This window comes from Xenopus laevis, chromosome 6S (assembly GCF_017654675.1).
Source record: "Xenopus laevis strain J_2021 chromosome 6S, Xenopus_laevis_v10.1, whole genome shotgun sequence".
NCBI lineage: Eukaryota > Metazoa > Chordata > Amphibia > Anura > Pipidae > Xenopus > Xenopus laevis.
This window is the reverse complement of record NC_054382.1, coordinates 63,732,949-63,749,628: the sequence shown is the minus strand read 5'-3', so window position 1 is coordinate 63,749,628 and position 16,680 is coordinate 63,732,949. Positions and strand designations below refer to the sequence as shown.

General features: G+C 39.2%; 1 protein-coding gene across 3 annotated transcripts in view; it reads right to left on the bottom strand.

The window, feature by feature from the left end:
- lpcat1.S (lysophosphatidylcholine acyltransferase 1 S homeolog) overlaps positions 1 to 16,680 on the bottom strand; it is a 106,656-nt gene that overhangs the window by 76,812 nt on the left and 13,164 nt on the right. The window contains exon 1 of one of the 3 annotated variants that reach the window (XM_018269404.2): positions 10,908 to 12,630. The exons of the other annotated variants lie outside the window; for them this stretch is intronic. Coding sequence (XP_018124893.1) covers positions 10,908 to 11,042 — 135 coding nt within the window. The 5' untranslated portion in view covers positions 11,043 to 12,630. Of the gene's footprint in view, positions 1 to 10,907; positions 12,631 to 16,680 lie in introns of those variants that run through there. 3 annotated transcript variants of the gene reach the window in all.

Here is a 16,680-nt window from a genome sequence, read left to right as displayed (position 1 = left end):
GAAACACCTGCTTTAAAGCATAATGTCCGCATCTGTGTCTCTCTTTGTGCTTTAACAATTCTATTTTGCCCTCAACCCCAACTCTAAGGTGAATTGCACAGTCATGTGCCTGCTCCACCCAACTTGATTTTCAAGATTCAGGCAGACAGGGATATTTAAACTGCTGCTGTTTTCAGCTGAATCCAGTGGTGGTCTAATCACTTCATGTGCCATTGGCAAGCAAACCCAAAAAAATATTCCTTGCCCTTCTCCCAGATAAAGAATACCTGTCTGGTCATATAGATTGATGAAAAGAATATAAACAGTGCTCCAGAATATCAGTATAGATAGCTCACCAATTTGAAGTTGATTGTGTGGTCCAGGTGCACCAGCACCAGCCCCCCAGCTTCAGGGAGCGACAACCCAAAACACACAGCAAAAGAACAGGGCTATCCAGCACTCATAATTAAAAGTATAAATGTATCCCCTATGCGTTTCATGCCTGTAGGATACGTCATTACTCAGATCCAAGATGGCGACGGCATCCAAAATGGCGACTCCCTGCCTCTCCATGTGGATCCTGCTGGTCGCAGCGCTATGACGCCAGCGTCTTCCCGCCTGCCGATTGGTCGCCGGCGACGGAATGGTTGCCGGCGTCAGAGTCTAAACGCCAGCGTCAAGACGCCAGCGTCAGCATCATGACGCCATTGCGCTCAAACTTTGTCGCCAATCCTGGCCTATATAAAGCCTTCTGGACATTGCAGACATTGCCCAAGTATAGGTTTAACTTCGTGTATTCCTGGGTGTGTTATTAATGATTGATTCCTGTGTACCAACCTTGCCTGTTATTTCGGATTGACCCCTCTCTGCCTGGATTGAACTATTGCCTGAACTTTGACAACTCTGTTGCCTTACCCTTCTGTTACCGCGAACTTTGGTTTAACTACCTGCCTCCTCCTTGGTCCGCACTCCAACTGTGCCTTCGGGCTCTTACACTTTTGCTGTGCATATAGCTTGATGGCCTGATGTAGATGAAGGACCACTGCTTTTGCAATGGATAGCTTCTCTTTTTAGATATGATGCTCCAATGAGCAGGGCAGTCCTGTATTGGTCACTTTTTTATGTTAATTTTTATGTTTCATTCACCCTTCTTCTACGTGCATCTCTCATGTACTGCAAGTTGTACTATATAACAATCATATAGCGGTAATTCAAGGGTACATCAGGCTTTGTCAACAGGAGCAATAAACTTGTGCTCAAAGAATGACACGCTAATGCTGTTTTAATGCTGAAAGGGACACCTTACATACTATGAAAATACTGTATATATATTTTATTTATATATTTTTGCATGTGAATGTAAATTCGAATGTGAGATTCATCACTCCTCGACAATGGAAAATTTCAATTTTTTTATTAAATAACCTGCCAGTCAAATTGTGAGCATATTCTAATTAAAAAAATTCACATGAATTCGAAATTCGACCTTTGATAAATGGGCCTCTATTTGTCTTTTTTTCCTTCCTTCACTGCAAGTTTTAAAGTATAGATATATTTGGACTTAACAGCTACTAATTTTTTTGTATTAAACCATATAATGAGAAAGGACACCCTTAGTAGAAAGCATTTACTACTGGTAAGTCTAGTTTATTCACCTCTTAATCCTTCTGATAGTTACAGTCTGTTTAAATATCAGTGACAAAGCAATGTCAGTAAAAACAACTATAGAAATGTGTAATAAACAATCTCTTATTAAAATATAAACCTATTTTATTCACAACCTGATTCTTGCTCAATTCAGATTTTGTTTCATTTGAAAAACAAAAGGGATACATTTCTCCAGGTATCACATTCGCCTTTCTGCTATTCATACTATTTTTAGCTTCTCTACCACTGTCCGTAACAAAGCAAGTTACATTACAAAAGTGCATTCAGAGTAATCATCAGTCTATCTATGACTGACAAATTTCAGCATTCATGGCGACATGCAATACGTATGGTTTCATGGCAAGTGAGAAAGGAAAATAAAAAACTGTACTAGGTACTAAAATCTCTTGAAAATAAACCAATAGCTGTTCCAAAATGACTTTTCATTTTGATTTAGGGTTTAGAGCTCATTTTCAAAATCCAAAAATCAAACAGTTGGTTTTTATTGTGACAGTAGCTCGTTTGTATCTATTCACCACTTTAGCAGAAGAGTCAATTGCAACATAATTCTATGGAGCTTGAGTCAACCAGTTTATAATGGACACCATTGTATTATCTAGTGTAACTTGCCCTAAAAAGGTGATGAATTACTAATGCAAATGTATATAATTTATTAATACACACAAGTGCCCTACATATATCAGCATTATTAATTTAAGGTCATATTTATGATGTGGTGGAATTATTCACCACACACTGGTGTTTAAAAAACATTAAAATAGCTTAATTTTTTTCACATGCTTTTTATTTGAGCAACTGCCTCTGGAATTTAGTCACAAAGGTCTGACGTAGGGATGCACCAAATCCAGGATTCGGTTCGGGTTTCGGTCAGGATTCGGCCTTTTTCAGCAGGATTCGGATTCGGCCGAATCCTTCTGCAAGGCTGAACCGAATCCGAATCCTAATTTGCATATGCAAATTGCATGACTTTTTGTCAGAAAACAAGGAAGTAAAAAATGTTTTCCCCTTCCCACCCCTAATTTGCATATGCAAATTAGGTTTTGGTTCGTTATTCGGCCGAATCTTTTGCAAAGGATTCGTGGGTTCGGCTGAATACAAAAAAGTGGATTTGATGCATCAATAGTCTGAAACAGTGTAAAATAATGGGGGCAAATCTGGAATTTGCATGACGTAAAATAAAACACACCTTAATATAGTCGCCGTTTATTTTACAAAGCTTTTTAAACAATTTTTTCAGTGAATTTAATTTGCCTTCACATTTCAGCAACAGATAAACCAATTTGATTTTAAAAGAAAATTAAAAGTGGCTTAATCTAGTTCTAGTTCCTACACACTTCTTTGATGTATTTAAACATGGATTAATAAAGATTCAATTATTTTAAAGTTTGGTTTTCCTGCACATTGTTTCGTCCGGTGATGTACTCCCTATCAAGTTTGTTTCTACAAGTGTTTGTCTCAGCGGCCAAAACGGTTCAAGAGGAATTGACCGGCTAATGGATTATACTCCATACTTTATTTGGCTAGAGCTGGAACGGCATCTACCGTCTTGTTTCCACACATGGAATAGCATCAATTTCAGCATTTAGCTAAAGAAAAAACAAAAAAAAAATCTTTGTATTTGTTAGGATATTAAAGTTAAGAATAAGAAAACCAAACCACAACAATTTCAGTGAATTGAATTGTATCGCTTTATTAAAGTAAGAAAACAGTATAGAACTTATTGACTGTGGTGACGTAAACTGTGTTTCTAAAATGGAGGAAATTGTGAGAGAATATTCCTGTTCTATGAAACTGGCGATATCTCTGGTAAGTAAGTAAGTTTCACATAAATACTTGCCAAGTACATTCATGTAAGAAGCAAGATAATGATCCAGAGATCACCTGTAGTTTCACTTACTGATCTGACAACATAGTAGTTTACAACACTTTAATGAATGTATAGGTTTGGCACACACTGGTTCTGTAAAATATATTCTAGCAAAATATGCATAACATTGCATTCACACAGTTCAAGGCCAGCACAATTCACCCACAGCTGTTCTGCACAAAGTGCCGGCATTAAAACATTCTGCTGCTGATAGAGAGCAGAATAGTCCAATGAACCAGCATGGTTTTGGATTGAGTTTGATGGAACACCAACAAATTCTGCCAAAAAAATGCTAGTATTCAGCCAAATCCTAAACTGAATCCTAGATTCAGTGCATCCCAATTAAGCAGTAAGTTCTCGATGTAATGCAGGCTATGGAGAATTATATTGATGGTTAAGAAATTGGGCCAATACTAGATAATTTTGAATATGTGAACATGTGAATTTTACGGATTTTGAAAAAAGCAGTTCAATTAAATAAAATTACGAACATTTTATGTGAGCTTTTCTTAATATAAACAATTATTTAAATTTGCATTCTTAATATAACCAATTATAGTTGTGGAGATAATTGTGTTTATGTGGCTAATATTTGCTATTTAGGGCCTCCACCACATGCCTTCATATGGTCAAAGAACGCCTTGGTGACTGCCAATACCCCTACTAAAAACTAAACTAAAACAGTATGAAGGCATAAATAGGAATCTAGTATAATCCACTGTGTGCAACAATAACATAAGAATATACCCTATACCCTAAAAATCGTGTATCCCAATCTAGAAATTAATAGTTTTAATATAGGCTAAATTCATAATTTCAATGTCTTCATTTGTAATTCAGATATAGAACTGGTAGTTCAACTGGCAAACAGCATATAACCCCACAGGCAAACAATTTTAGAATTTGGGTCCCAGATTAAGTCAACATGGGGCCCAAGGTCACAATATAAGATAGCAAGGGACACATGCAGCCCCAAAACCACCAGTCTGGAATGCCTGTCCCAAATTCTATATTGTTTTTGCAGATCCAACAAAACCTGAAAAGCGAGACAATGATTTATTTCCATACTGATATAACGGACGCCAAAAATGAACACGGCCTATCAATTGGCCGTTTGGGTCAATATCTAAAATATAAAGTTAAATCTGCCCAAACATCCTGAATGGCCTCCTACCAGTGAGTTAAGCTCAAGGAAAGGCTTAAACACAGGTATCATCAATTTGTATAACAGAGCAAAATTGGAACACAGAAGCTTAAAGCAAATTATTCCTTTATTGCAGTTGCAGGTAAAGTTGCTTTTTTGCACAGAGACTAGAACCAAGATGGCTATGCAGCACTCCCTATAATTGTACTTTTGCCATTTTTTAGTTGAGAGCATCACCAGCCCAAGGCCTGAGGTTAGCGATTATAATCAATGGATGGTTTCAAACAAATTGGAACCCCCCCAGTATTTAAGACTTTTGTTTTCATTTAAGAATTGAAACAAGGAGTAATTTAGTTACATATCATTTATCTAAAAATAAGCCCAGCTATATCTTACCATCAAAATAAATATGGATGCCTAGAGTCCCATTATGCTCGTTGCTAAACTATAGCTCCATATCCCTGAAAGCCAAAATCTTTAGATAAAGTTAAATTACAGAAAGTACTCCATGTTGTCATTCTCTAAAGCAGTGATCCCCAACCAGTAGCTCGTGAGTAACATGTTGCTCCCCAACCCCTTGGATGTTGCTCCCAGTGGCCTCAAAGCAAGAGCTTAATTTTGAATTCCAGGCTTGGAGGCAAGTTTTGGTTTCATAAAAACCAGGTGCACTGCCAAACAGAGTCTCAATGTAGGTTGATAATCCACATAGGGGCTACTAAATGGCCAATCACAGCACTTATTTGGCACCCCAAGAAAATTTTTTATGCTAGTGTTGCTCCCCAACTCCTTTTACTTCTGAATGTTGCTCTCGACTTCAAAATGTTGGGGATCTCTGCTCTAAAGAAACTAATATCATTAGTGGCTGCGTTTCTCATAAACAGGCACAGTTTTTCATAAACACAAGGAAGTACTGGTGCCAGAGAACTACACTGTCAAGGTTTTAAAAGTGGAACAGAAATAAGTTTAGTAAAAATAGAAGTATTTCCTGTTTACACTATTTAGGATTGCACTGCAAGTGAAAATTAAGGCAATGTTAAATTATAATTTCTATGGTAGCATTACAAGGCAGTTGATTACTGTCATATCTTATAGGATAACTGGAGAAGAGAGTATGTGAATATGCAGATTTATAAAGCTGCCGCAAGTATAATTTAGGAAGTAATTGTGAGAAAAAAAAAAGGGGAACAGAAATAATCTGCCTCGTCAGAGTTATGTTACATGTATTATACCTAATGCATTTTAGATTGATGAAAGTAAACCCTGTCCTTTTAGGGTTTTCATGAGATCTAAATGATGCACAGTTATGTGCCTGCCTCTAGAACAACCCAATAAATCATAGGTAATTACTTAATGTAATTACTTTTTAGCCCAAAATTTAACTACAGTACTTACATTACCCCACACGGAACCTTCACTCATGGGGATTTTTGATATGCAGATAGCATTGCACATTTAGGGGCACATATATCAAAGTGTGAATTAAAGCAGGCAGAAAAATCCAAAAGAAATAATCATAAAGTGGGCAACTTTTGCTGTGGTTAAGCTAACTTTTGGTATGTTATAGCAGGGGTGTCCAAACTTTTTGCAACGAGGCCCAGATTTAGTGAGGCGAAAATGTGTGAGGGCCGACCATTCAGCCTGACATCCATTCCGAGGTAGCTAGCTTGTGATCAGGATCATTCACTCCTGGAGATGGATGTGTACACGGCGTTTAGGAAGTGGAGTCTGTTTGGACTTATTCTCCACGCCTCATTTAAACAAGGAATCGCGTAGCAGTAATATTTGGGCACATGATTAGTGAAATGATCGTCTATACTGCTGCATGTGTGCTGAAGGTGTTAGCAATAGACACGTATCGGCACGTAGTGATGCACCGCTCTCGCATATGTCTTTAGTTCATTGTACTTGCACCTTCAGCCTTAAAGACGTACGCGAGAGCTGCGCGTCACTACGTGACATTATGTGTCTATTGCTAACACCTTCAGCACACAGGCAGCAGTATAGACGATCATTTCACTAATCATGTGCCAAAATATTAATGCTACGGCTACATGATTCCTGCTTGCACTGTGCTTAGGGTTGCTACCTTTTCTGTAAAAAAAATACTGGCCTTCCTATATATTTTTTGTCATTTTTTTTTTTTTTATTAACATTGGCTTCAAGCATTATTTTTACCGGCCAGGCGGCAACCCTAACTGTGCTGGGGGGCCACATTATTGTTCATTTCATGATGGAGGCTGAGGGCCGGTATAAATTTCAAAATGGGCCGAAATTGGCCCAGGGCCTGACTTTGGACATGCCTGTGTTATAGAAAGGCTAATTCTAAGCAACTTTTCTATTGATCTTCATTATTTATTCTTTATAGTTTTTTTTGTATTATTTGCCGTCTTCCTATGACTTTTCAGTTTTTGAATTGGGGTAACTCATCCCATCTACAAATGTATTGTTATTGCTACATTTTATTACTCATCTTTTTATTCAGTCCCTCTCTTATTCATATTCCAGTCTCTTATTCAAATCAGTAACCAGACTGGTGAAACAGCAAACTGGAAGGCTGCTGAATAAAAAGCTAAATAATTTTAAAACCACAAATTAAAACCAATTGCACATTGTCTCCTCCTCCTTCTCCTAATTTATATGCAAATAAAAACAAATTGGCAAGTACAAAAAAAAATTCTCACCTTCAGTTGTCCGGCCTAATCCAGCAATAAAAGGTTTTACTGAACCCAAAACGTGAATCAATAAATAAAGATGCTGTGTTTCTATGCCCTCCACAATCCAAACATTCAACATTTTTCCATTTCCAAAAGATACAACAAAAAAAATTTACTTTTTAAAATGTATTCTTATTAATTATCATTTTGGTACCAGTGATGGTATGTGGTTATTGATGTCACTTGTATCAAATGATCCATGGAAACTTACACATTACATTAAATAATCTAGCCCAACATTAAAAGAAGGATATTATGAACCTCCCATGATGTTTCAAAAACACCAGTGTGAAAGAACTAGGAATGGTCATTCTTACCTTTGTATGAGAACGGTTTCCACAAATTAGCCGCAGCCACATGTGACTAACAAATAAATATCTACCTAGTGCCTCACACATACTACTCTGGAGATACAAGGGACAATTTGACCACAAAAGTACTCAAAAAAAGAACAGCAGTTAGAATTTGTGGTTTCTCACCAAAGCAAAGCAACACAGGTGTGAAAAAAGCCTCTTCACAGTAGGCCTTGGAGAAATGCCAGATGTAGTGGATCTCGGCCTGATAAGAAATGCAACCCTAGAATCTGCTCCTTTGCTTCTTGGATGTGCCTGTACAAAGGTACATTACATCGGTCCAGGGCACATGCAACGTGTTTCATTGCCAATATCTGCCGTGTGTGCTTGCATCCAAGTCAATAAAATGTATCTGGGTACAGCAGTTCGAATTTGTGGTTTCTCACCAAAGCAACACAGGTATGAAAAAAGCCTCTTCACAGTAGGCCTTAAAGAGATACTGACACCTGAAATTAAACTTTTTTTTACATCTATTATAATATTGGCTTTGCAAGCTACTTCTAACTTTGCCATAAAGTATTTGCATGATGCTTTTACATTACCTGTCTGATCCCCCATGTTCCTGTATGAGGGGGCTGCCATATTTGTGCAGCAGGAGTCCGTTAGCATTAGGAAACTGTAACTAACAGGCTGAGATGGGACAGTCAGGTTGTCAGAGAGTCAGGCTTAGGAACTTCAACTAACAATTATATACAAAAACAAACCTCTCAGCAAAAAATGATCAACATGACCTGTAGGTAACATTTAATGTACATTCATATGCTAAAATTCATTTTTTAGTGTCAGTATCACTTTAAGGTCCCCAATAGACGCAAACATTTTTCTTGCCGAACGACCGATTTTAGCGAAGTCCGACCAATCCTTAAAAATTATCGTGCGGTTAGTGGGATTCGAACGATCGTACATCTTACGATTTTTCAGCCGACATCTGTCAGAAAATTGATTGGCCAGGTTAAAAAATCTTTATCGGCCCCAGTGCAAGCAGGCAGATACCCTTTGTTTTCCTGGCAAATGGTCTTTTTCGTTAATGGACAATTTGTACGATTGTTTCGAGATAATCGTGGTCTCACGATGACGATCGGATCTTTTAAAAATCTTTACATCAATGGCCAGCTTTAGACAGATGCCAGATGTAGTGGATCTCGGCCTGACAAGAAATGCAACCCTAGAATCTGCTTCTTTGCTTCCTGGATTTGCCTGCACAAAGGTACATTACATTGGCCCAGGGCACATGCAATGTGTTTCATTGCCAAGATCTGCCGTTTGTGCTTGCATCCGATATAATGTATCTGGGTACAGGTGCATTAAGAAGCATAGGAGCAAAATCTCAGCCTGCATTTCTCCACATTCCAAGATCCACCACATCTGGCATTAGCCTTAGGGTCAATTTCTACCATTTCAGAGCAAGCCATGGAGGAATAACCATATATTCTTGTAATAAAAATATTTAAAAAAAATAAATTACAGACAGCATAATAAGCAAATAGAAGCAGCAAATGACAAGTCTGCAACAAGATTACAACTCCCCAGTAAAATAAAACAAAAAGTATAATTTGGGGAGGAAAAAAAACCTAGACAAGAGCATGGATCATGTTTATTACAGATTACAATCTGTTCATTGTAGAGCTGAAGACATGGTAACAAAAAATGATGTCTACTACTAATTATGAAATCTAAACAAACAATAAATTCACTCAAAAAGAGCTGATGCGTGTACTTCTAGCAATTATGAATGAACACCACCATATACAGGCATGGGAATATGCAATCCAGAAAACTCGAGTTACAGGAAGGCCATCACCCAAATACTCTATTTTAATCAAATAATCCTAAATTTGTAATGTTATTTCATTTTTCTCTGTAATATTAAAACAGTATATTGTACTTGTACTGGAGGTCAAAAACAATTTGGTTTAATACATGTTTAGATTATTTTTAGTAGATTTAAAGTATGGGGATCCAAATTTAGGAAAGACTCGTTGTCCAGAAAATCCCTGACCCTAAGCATTCTGGATCACAGGTCTGATACTTGTGTTACCAAACATGAAGCACTTTTAATTTAAAAATAAATTGTATGATAGAGGAAAGGAAGTGCTAATTAAGTAAAACTGTAGCTTAATGTGAAATCAAACTCATACATGAACAATGTGAAAGTGAAATTCCCCAGGGATGTTTCTGCATTCTGATTCTGGCATTGATTATATGAATGGTTTCAACTCTAGAACACAGAAGCTTTGTGAATGTTTAAAGTGTGGGTGTACACAGTATATACACACAATGTTTTTTTCTCAACTAATAATCAAAATGGCATAGGATCTAATGGCATCCATGTGAACATTACATAACATTTAATTTTGGTCAGATTAATTGAACACATTCACTGGAAGCTTACAATTTTTATACAATTTAGAAGAAGAGGCCTACTGAGCAGGTCTGTAATGGTAGAGGTTTTAATGGGGAATTTTCCACATCTCTAACTCCATAGGTAGAAATGTAGCAACTCACTGGCCACAAGTCTCACCGAGATTTTACCTGTTCCTTAGTCAAGAATATCTGAAGAAGAATGAATTGAGTACAAAGGGATCTTGATAATTACAATGTTGCAGTGACAGATGCCGGTTGGTGCCCACCAGCTGGAGCCAGCATTAGTTGTTTTAATTAGGGGAATGAAATGCTGTACAGCAAATGGAGCAGGAGCATGGTACTCAGCCCCCGGGTTCTGTGTAGCTGTGTTTACAAAAGATTATTTGATGATAGATGAGCCAGCATATAAGACTAACAGACATGCAGTTGGCCCAGTTTGACACAATCACTGCTAGGCTCACTGTTCAGTAGTTTGGGCTCAACAATGACATGCAAAGGCTGTATTACTGTAATGGACAAATGTGGCCAGCAGTGCAAGATGGTGTACGGTGTGCAAGTCCAATCATCAGGCCTCCACTGCACATATGCTTTTAACAGAGTTTATTAGTAGTTGCACATATTAGTTCCAATCAGTTCAATCAAAGATAATAAACTTGGATTGGCCTCCCTGTCATTTGTGAGCAGCTTTCATCAACTAAACTGAATGGCTGCTTGTAACAAATGAATGGAAAGCAACAGATACATCTATTTGGTTGACATTTCCTCCCACACATGCTCACACAGACACACACTCACACAGACACACACAGAGAACCTACTTTGGCTTTCTGCAGTGGGCTGAAGCTCAGGTCATGCACAAAGGGGTTCCTGACAGGCAGGGCCAGCTCCTCCACCCGCCGATTTCCAGCATCCAGCCCGTGGGAGACAACGCGCCCATTTCTTGTTAGCCTCATGTTGCACAAAGCAGCCAAAGCACTGAGCTGTGGGCAACGAGGGGGTGGGCAACTGGTTATTATTTTGTTTTAAAAAAAAAGAAATAAATGAAGAGAGAAATCCCCAAAAGCAAAATGGTAAGAATGCCTGGTGGAGTAGCATGGAGTCCAACACAAAAAGGATGTGGATTACTAATTGTTTTGCAGAGCAGTCAAACTGGGGGGGATTTCGGGAGAGAAAGAATGATTTCCCTTACTCCTGTGATGGCGGGAGATGGCAGAAAGCAATAATCTGAACTGGAGATGTGCTAGAGTGTTGAAGTGATTAGAAGCCTGAGATGTGCTCAGGGGATGAGGCTGTTCCAAGCGGCTCACACACACACCAAGTCAAAGCAAAAAGGGGGAGGAGCATCTGCTGATCTCCAACGAGGACCTGAGTGTTTCAGGAGTGCTGGACACATCTCCAGAAGATGAGGAGAGCAGGAGGAGGCGGAGCAGCCACTGTCTGCACGTCTCCTGTCTGAGAGTGTTGTTCTGGCAGGGAAAGGGTTCAGCTAGAGGAAGCAGCAGGATGATGTGCTCACTGCCTTTATCCCCCACCCCTTCTCTAACCCCCTACTCGTTTCCTTCGGTAGCAGCACACACTTGTGACAGAGGGGAGGGGAGAGGGTGGAGGCAAAACCGGTTTTCAGAATGCCACATACAGAAAGAGAGGGAAGGGGTGGGGGTGCATGAAGAGGAGAGAAAAAATTTTGTTTTAAATATAACCAGGAAAATTATTCTGAAAGGCTTACCATTTTTTCCTCTGAAATCTAACTATGATGTGGAAATAAGTGCATATGTTATATACAGACTTGTTTACAGTAACTACAGTAAGTGTGTAGGTCTGAAGCCTCTGTGCTACAGATGAGCCAAAGGCAAAACCTACACAGCCAGCAGCTGCAAAGATACAAATATATTGACAAAAGTATTAGGGCACCTGCATGTCAAACATATTATCCTGAAACCACACAGAAGTACATAATGTATAGTCAAACTGCCTTAGGGGGTTTACTCCCAATATGGCATTTTTTTAAAAAAACTAGTATTCTATTGTAATATTGGGAGTGTGCAAAGAACATGTGTTTTACAACTGCATGCAATATATCAGCATGGATGAAAAGCAACATCTCTCTTGGGGAATTACGTGCAAGGTGCATTAACATTTATAAGAGGCAGAGTGCAGTGACTACAAGCGAAGACCCATAAGGCTGTGTGTTGGATCCTGCCAAATGGAACTGTATGGAGGCGATTGTTGATTGGAAACAATGGGCTATCAACAGAGCAAAGCCAGTGAAACCAAGTTTGAGAGTCTGTTGATTGGGAAACAATAGGCTGCTAAGGAAGACAGTCTGGGGTTGTGTGTTGTAAACAGCAGGCTAGGGAAAATGCAGGAAAATCTGGGAAAGGGACCAGGGGTAGCAATGGTACTTGAAGTATGAGCATACAGAGGGGAGCATAACTTGTGCTTTTTGATAAGGAGTAAGCAAGAAAGCAACTGGGATGGGAACTAGTGATGCCCTGTTGCTTTAAAGGGCTGGTTCCCCCTTAAGTAAAATTTTAGTATGTTATAGAATGGCTAATTCTAAGCAACTTTTCCATTGGTTTTCATTATTTATTTTTTATAATTTTATAATTATTTGCCTTTTTCTTCTGACTCTTTCCAGCTTTCAAATGGGCGTTACTGACCTCCATATAAAAAGCACATGCTCTGTAAGGTTACACATTTATTGTTGTTGCTCATTTGTATTTCTCATCTTTCTATCCAGTCCCCAATCCTATTCATATTGCAGTCTTTTATTCAAATCAGTGCATGACTACTAGGATAATTAGGAACCTAGCAACCAGATTGCCAACATTGCAAACTGGAGAGCTGCCGAATAAAAAGCTAAATAACTCAAAAACCACAAATAATAAAAAATTAAACCAATTGCAAATTGTATCAGAATATCACTCTCTACATCACACTAAAAGTTAACTGAAAGGTGAACAACCCCTTTACGGAGGCTCATGGAATCCCAGACTATATAAGGGGGGTACAGAGGGACTGTTGTTCCAGCCCCAGTGTGCTTTTTTGGCTTAGGGGGGCCCGACTGTGTTGCACTTACTTATTCAGCCGGGCCCCCGGCTGTTAGAGAGCTGCAGCTTTCGGAAGGGAGGGCGGGAGCTCATATGGTATCATCTTCACTCAAGCAACTTTTCTTTTCTGGCGATTAGTAACTAAAGTCTAAGTCCTGGAAAAGCTGCACAGGGATTCGATAAGCTGGAGGGGAAGTTCAAACCTGACCCATCCAATCCTTGTGCAGCTGTACCGGGACTTAGACTTCAGTGGCAATACAAAGTTGCTTGAAATTATGTTTACTTTTCAAAAAGCTTAAGTTATGTTTTTGTGTCGTTCCCCTTTAAGCCCCTTAAAGAAATAGGGAAGGACCATTAAATAGGCCAAATGGTTAGAAGCAAGAGGGTCCACTGACACCTGGGCTCACCGAGAGTTTTTCTGGTATCTCGTGGACCATTCTCACACTACTCCAACAAGGAAGCTGATGCTGGCTTTACAGTTTATGATTGACAGCCCTGACAGCCTATGACAGTGAGGACAGAGTTGTTATGTAAATGAACCCGACCTCAGAGCTGGCCAGAGGCAGGTAGGAGAGCAGAAGCTAGAAATGGATTCACTATAATGACCAGGGTCACAGTCACAGATAGCCAGTCCGGGCCTGATAATGACTGCAATATTTTAAAAACTGTAAATTTTTTAATACATTATGTTTAGACATTTTAATAACTTCATGCAATGATTCTTTTTACCCATTTTAATTTTGTGATAGTCCCCCTTTAACAAAGGTCTAGTAGCAGTTGAAAAAGGTCTATTCAATTGACTTGACACAGTGTATAGTCTATGTGGATTTATGTCTGAATTGAAGCAGAGAGTTACAGTTATATAACAAAACATATTGTTTTATGGCCCCACAAGGCCCTTAGAAATTTCAACATTATTTGGTAAAACAGGACAACCTCTGGATATGTTGGGGGCCCTAAAATGAATTTGTTGTGGGGCCCAGTAATATCTAGTTATGCCACTGCCTGAGGACAAGCTATGAGACCCTTCCATAATTGCTTGGTAAAACTGCAATCAGGTAGAGCAGCAGACTATGAAAAGGGACCCATTAGAAAAGGGTGAGTTGAATACAGGATTTTATTGTAATGTCTGATGGGGAGGTGTAATACTCTGAGGATGCTGCTGCTGGCGTGTGGGAATTTATATAGTTACAGTTAGATTGGGTTGAAAAAAGACCAAAGTCCATCAAGTTCAATTCCTCTAAATGAAACCCAGCATCCATACACACAAACACTGACCCCTCTGTACACTCACAAACTATATACAGTATACTCATACACTAATTATAGATTTTAGTATCACAATAGCCTAAGATATGCTTGTCCAAGAAATCATCCAAAGTATTAACAGAATCTGCCATCACAATATCATCCGGCAGTGCATTCCACAACCTCAATCATGTCCCCTCTCAACCCCTAAATCGCACATGTAGTTCTACCCTAATGCTGATAATTTAAGCATTCTCTGAGTGTCCCCATAGAAGAGGGCAAGACAGTGCTACCCACCACCAGACTAACATTCTTAGGATATTTCATTCTACACATTCTAGGTTTGTGGAAACCAACTAATAAATGGATTTTACATACAAATGTGAAATGTACAAATCTAGTTAAGTGCAGTGATCAAACTTTGATTGAGGTATGATCATTCATTCTTAGGAATAGAAATAGATTTGGAACTAATGTTGTGCAGATTACCAGAAGAAGGGGAAACAAAAACATTTCCAAAACTTTTCCAAAACTAAAGGGGTACCGGTAATCAAAATATTGTTGCAAAAAAGTAAGGCTGCCCTTATGAAAGTTCAGTCAGCACTAGGCCTATTGAACTTTGCGTGCAATGTGATACCAATGGGGAATATTTTGAATAGCAGGTTTGAGAAACTGCTGGGAGGAGTGGCAGCGCCACATCACAGAATTCGACTTAATAACACAGTCAAGGAGGTCCTAAGATGGGTTTAGAATTTGACAAGGGAACCCAGTCTCCAATCAGAAATTACACCTGTTCACAGATGCAGTGAGCAGATTTGGGTTTGGAGCATATTTTGATGGGCAAATGGCCCAATAGCTGGGTTGCTCTTGATTACACTAATTACCATTTTGGTTCGATAACAAAAGTATGGTTTTGCAATCAACAACTTGTCATTAAGCTCACAGCCAGTTATACCCTTGTTAATGCATCCAATCCTCAGATGTTTGCAGCAGAACATCTACTTCAGGGTAAAACATGTACCAGGGGTCAAAAGTTTTTTTGCAGAGGCACTGTCCAGGGGTTACATGGCAACATTTCACAGAATGGCTCCAGCAGCGGATAAATAGGGCAGAGCATGTTTTAACATTATTTGGCAGATTATCTCTCACAGGTAAATGACCTTATTATGGACTCATTGGCTGATAACACTTAGACCAGGTATAAAAGCGTCTGGGAAGCTTGGCTGGCATTCATGCAGAAATAAATTAGCAGTAGTAAGACTGGTGACAGCAGTTCCCTGTTGTGCCATTTAGCCTGTCTTAAAGGGAAAGATGTGTCTTGGGCATCTGTTGTTGCAGCTGTGGCAAGCATATTTCTTTTCTCAAAAAAAATTAACCCCACTAGAGAGTGGCCCAGGTAATGAAGGGATGGGCTAGGAGGATGGGTGCATTCAGGGATGTCAGGGAACCCATACCTAGAGATATGTTGGGGGTTGGAAACCTTAAACATAGCTTTACAACAAGTTTGTAGTGGCATTTTTAAGCTACATCTTTTCAAAGCTACCTTTTGTATAACCCATCTTGGGGCACTACGTGTAAGTGAACCTTTTGCTCATAATAAAGCAGCATTACCATCCAGATTAAAAATGACCAAGTCAAAGTGTCACAGTGGTATTATGTTCCATAGGGTGTTTAAAACCTTGTCAGATTAGTACAGGGTCTTGGGTTATCTTAAAAGCCACAGGGAATTTAGCATGTCCCTTACCAGCAGTTCAAGAATACCTATCAACAAGGCCCTTTATTGGTGCACCAGTTTATAGCACCACTAGCTATTTTTCAGTTTATGTCAATTCTGAAATGATCGGTTTTACAGGCTGGGTTTTTCCAACTGCAGAATAAGCACTCATTCATTTAGGACAGGAGCAGCCACAAAGCTGCAAAGAATGAGGAATCCGAACCATGGATAAAGCATTTAGGGAGATGGCGATCAGCACCTTTTAAATCTTACATCAGACCTTAGGTTCACCAGTGGCGTAACTAGACACCTAGGGACCCTGGGCGAAGATTTACAACAGGACAGTCTGGGGGTTGTGTATTGGAAACAAAAGGCTAGGGGAAATGTGGGAAAATCTGGGGGAGCGATCAGGAGTAGCAATGTTACTTGAAGCAGGAGCATACAGAGGGGAGCATAACTAACCTGTGATTTTCCCCCACCCTCACTTCTCTAAGATTTTCTAGGATTATTAAGATATGCAATATGGCAAACTGACAGGAGAGCAGCAGCAATGCTGGCCCCATGTGGTGCTTGGCAGGA